We start from the raw sequence: 3,879 nt of genomic DNA, 5'->3' as shown, positions 1-3,879 counted from the left end.
CGGTTGATTTCTACTCTGGATCGTTTCATGTTTCTGCTCCAACATGCTCCTCTGCTCAGGAAATACTTCTCTTGCAAATACTAGTAAGGCTTTGCTCCAGAATGTGCAGTGGCGCCCTCTACTGGACAGCAGCAACACAACACTGAAAGAAATTCCTTCTAGTCAGACCTTAGCCGTTAATCATAGAGAAAAAAATGTGATCTAATAAATCTTTAATAGAAAATTAATCAGAATTCAGTTTATAATATACATTCCTGATATTGTCCCATTTATTGCTGGTAAACAAAGATGGCTGTGCGCTCCGCATCGACTATTGAAAGCTTTTTAAGCTAAGCTAGCATAAGCCATGAGAAATGGAACGCCAAGAAATGGAAACAAGCTTACACACATGTACATCTGTTATATATTAGTATGACATTAGAAAGCAGCCATAAAGGAGATTGGCTAAACGCTCTTGTTCCCGAACCAATGTTGTTTTGTTTTGTCCACAGGGTTCATTCAGACAATGGCGTTTTATTCAGGCTGCCTGTCGCCCTTCTCCTGGTTTAAGGAGGTAAACGATGGAAACAACAGAACTGTGTCTACAGTAGGGGTGTGGGAAATAATCGTTTTGGCGAGATATCGTTATATTCGGCTGCCCAATATAATATCGATTTTTCACTTCTTAGTATCGATTAAACAAAAATAAAAATGGTTACATAAAACATTGATAGGAAAATGGGCTACCTCTGCACCACCACTCTGGCAGAAAGCGCTGTGGAGCCCTTTAACTGTGCGTGCAGCACCAAATCTCTATTTGAGGCAGTCACAGTGGAAGAAAACCCCAAACAACATGGATAATAATACCTAATCAATATTTTCTGATGAAAATATACAGCACTTGCTGTTTTATCTCATCATTTGATTTTGATAGCTGGGGAAAATATGGCAATATATAGTGATACTGCAATATCGTGATAATATCGTATCGTGACCCAAGTATAGCGACATGTATCGAATCGCAACACTCATGCCAATACTCACCTCTAGTCTACAGTGCTGTATTTTAAAGCTAACTCCTTACATATTAGATATATTAATGGAAGAGAGGGTTAACAATCAGTACTGCCTCCCCTGAAAAAAAAAAAAAAAAAGTATGTTTAAATAATAGTAGGGTTGGTTCTGCTGCCATGCTGTGAGTGCAGGTTCCTAACGCCATAATGTGTAAATGTGACTGTATAGTAGCTAGTCAGGTAGTCATTAGCCCTTAGAGTAACTTAATGATGTCTCCTACTGATCAACCACATAATGATAGCAGTTTGATTTCTTATTAATCTCTTAGTGCTTCCACATCCTGATGAGATCTGGCTCTGATTGGACAACCAGCCGGCCATTCTCCTCAGCCTTTCAGACACAGCGATGGCAAGCAGGAACTCTCAGAATCAATTTTTGAATATTGTATCTTAATGTCCAATTAGTGTTCTGGATTCCCTTTTTATTTTTAAGTGGTTTGCCAACCGAGCCAAACACCCAGCTCTGTACAGTTTGTCCTTGGCATATGGGCCAGTAGAAATTCAGCCAGTCACTTTGCATCTGAGCGCCTCTGTCATGGTGTGTTTTATTGGTAATAATAGTAATGCGGGTCTCAGAAAGCTGCAGTGCTCCTGGTCTTCTTCTGTGGTGGTTTGGCTCCCAGGCTATCTAAGGAGAAGGGTTTGAGGAGGGGTCTGGATGGCACGAAAAGAAAACCTAAGACGGTCCGATCGGTGTTGGCTGTCATCGAGCTACGCTGCTGGAGGCCCATTCAGCTTCTTCTGACCTAGTTCTGGATTCCAGCTCGGTCCGTCTCTCTTATCTGCTACCTTCCACAGGAACAGATATCATACACTTTTATTTTTGTTCACTGAATTAGCTGAGGAAGGCAACTTTCATCTTTTTTATCCTATCTTTCAAAGACTAAATCTCTGTAAACTCAGCTATATTATAGAGATTGCTGATATATTGGCCAGTTTATATATCTGTATTGGTCAATTTTAGTCCTACTGGTTTTCTATTGGAGGACCATTCATTTGCAGTGTCAGTGTTTGACACATCGGCATCAAAGCGGCAACTTGGAAGCAATATTTGGGAGGTTATTGGCCCACCAGTGACTATTTAAAATAAATGTTTTCCACACATCGGTTTGTTCTAAATGGGGCAGTAACTGACCGGAGAACACAGAGGCTCGACTGTCCGTCTCCAGCACAGCCTGAGGAGGAGAGCAGCTCAGCCTGGCACCCTTTCTTCTCTTGGCTCCTAACCCCTCCAGCGTCTCTTCTCATCAGCGTCTCTGTGTCAAAGCTTATCTCCTACTGGCTTGCTCTTTATCCTTTTTCCTTAACGTTTCTGTCGTCTGTAGCCTTTTAGGCTGTAAGATGAAGGGAAAGAAAGGAATGTGCAGAAAATAGGAAACAAAATCTTTGCATGTTGTCTTTAAAATTAACACGTTTCCTGTAAAATCCAGGAGTTCTTTCCAGGATTTAGTGGGAAACTGTGACGTGCAGTAAAGAAAGAAGAAAGAAATTTTGATCATTTACAAATGGCTCTATTTTTCTCCAAGGATCTGCAGCATTGGTTAATTTCTGCTAAAACAGGAGCTGTACTTGAAATCCTGAGCATTTAAGATCGCATCGTAGTCAAAGCTTCTTCCTCTATTTAATTCACCTTATTCAGCTTCTGCAGCTGAATGAATGCCTGCTTTACACGAGCTTCAGTCTGAAGTGCTCAGAATGCTGCTTTAATGTGACCCTGCAGATGATCAAACATTGATTATAAATCTGTAATCAGCATCCAGTAGAGCCGCTGGTTTGGCTCCAAAGCTGCAGGCCGGAGCTCTGGCTGCTCCTCAGAGGGACGACCTCCTTTAATGCACCTTTTTCCTGTCCTGTTTTGTTTTTCTGTCAGATGATGAAGCATGCATGGGACAGCTACAGACAATACGGCTGGGGCCACAACGAGCTGAAGCCCCTCGCTAAGAAAGGACATTCAACAAATATCTTTGGTAAGTCCAACTCTCCCGCTGCCATGGAGCCTGCTGGCACTTTGCCCGCATGGTTGTACATCCCACACGCATGACTGCACACACTCTGTCTTGTTAGCAATCACACACACACAGGCAGTTATTTTTCTTTTATGTGCAAGGTTATGTGAAAATGCCTGCAGCAGGATTTACATCATTTTAGATGGTGTTTGTGAAAAGAAGGAACCAAGACCAGTGGAAATCTCTGTCTTGTAGGGTTGGGAAATGAAGGTAGGGTTAGGCGCTAGATTGCTTTATTTTGTGAGTGACAATTCTTGCAAAATTTTTAGTTAATATCAATGCATTGTAATTGATGGTGCAAAACCAACTGATTCAAAAGTGTAAAAATAAAAAACCCAAACTACTTTTTCCCGACTTTTAAAATGCTGTGTTGTGAAAAGCTAACTCTAAACATGATCCGAACACCTTTATTTTAATCTGCTTATCAATTTTCCCAAGCTAAATGAAAACGTCTTTAATGAAAACGTTTTCTATATTACAGCGTCGGCCATTCCGCTGTAAATTCTTGCTGTTGTGCTGAATTTAGGCAAATACGGTATTTTCTTAAAAGGTGTTTGAGCAGCCACTGGTTACCGTGAAAGTTTTTAGAGTTACACTGAAATTAGGCCGTTACTCCAAACTTAAGTGAGCATAATGACCGGGGAAATGGTCAAATGTTCACCTTCCTAATGGCACTTAGACATGAAAAAAAACTCTTCACTGTGTTAGCAACTTGGACTCACCCCGAGCGCTCGCATGCAGCTGAACTACCGGCCGTCAGCAGTTGGAGAGCAGCCTTAGAAGGCAGGGATGGATGGACCAGCTTTGAAATGGATTCCCAA

General features: G+C 41.5%; 1 protein-coding gene across 1 annotated transcript in view; it reads left to right on the top strand.

The window, feature by feature from the left end:
- Positions 1-2,920: 2,920 nt before the first annotated feature.
- The window catches only part of man1a2 (mannosidase, alpha, class 1A, member 2), a 103,723-nt gene continuing 102,764 nt past the window's right edge, over positions 2,921-3,879 (top strand). The window contains exon 1 of the mRNA XM_015395745.1: positions 2,921-3,019. Within this exon, the coding sequence (XP_015251231.1) occupies positions 2,923-3,019 (97 nt within the window). The 5' untranslated portion in view covers positions 2,921-2,922. The remainder of the gene's footprint in view (positions 3,020-3,879) is intronic.

This window comes from Cyprinodon variegatus, unplaced genomic scaffold (genome assembly GCF_000732505.1).
Source record: "Cyprinodon variegatus isolate N-32 unplaced genomic scaffold, C_variegatus-1.0 Scaffold757, whole genome shotgun sequence".
Lineage (NCBI taxonomy): Eukaryota > Metazoa > Chordata > Actinopteri > Cyprinodontiformes > Cyprinodontidae > Cyprinodon > Cyprinodon variegatus.
This window is presented reverse-complemented; position numbering and strand designations above follow the sequence as displayed.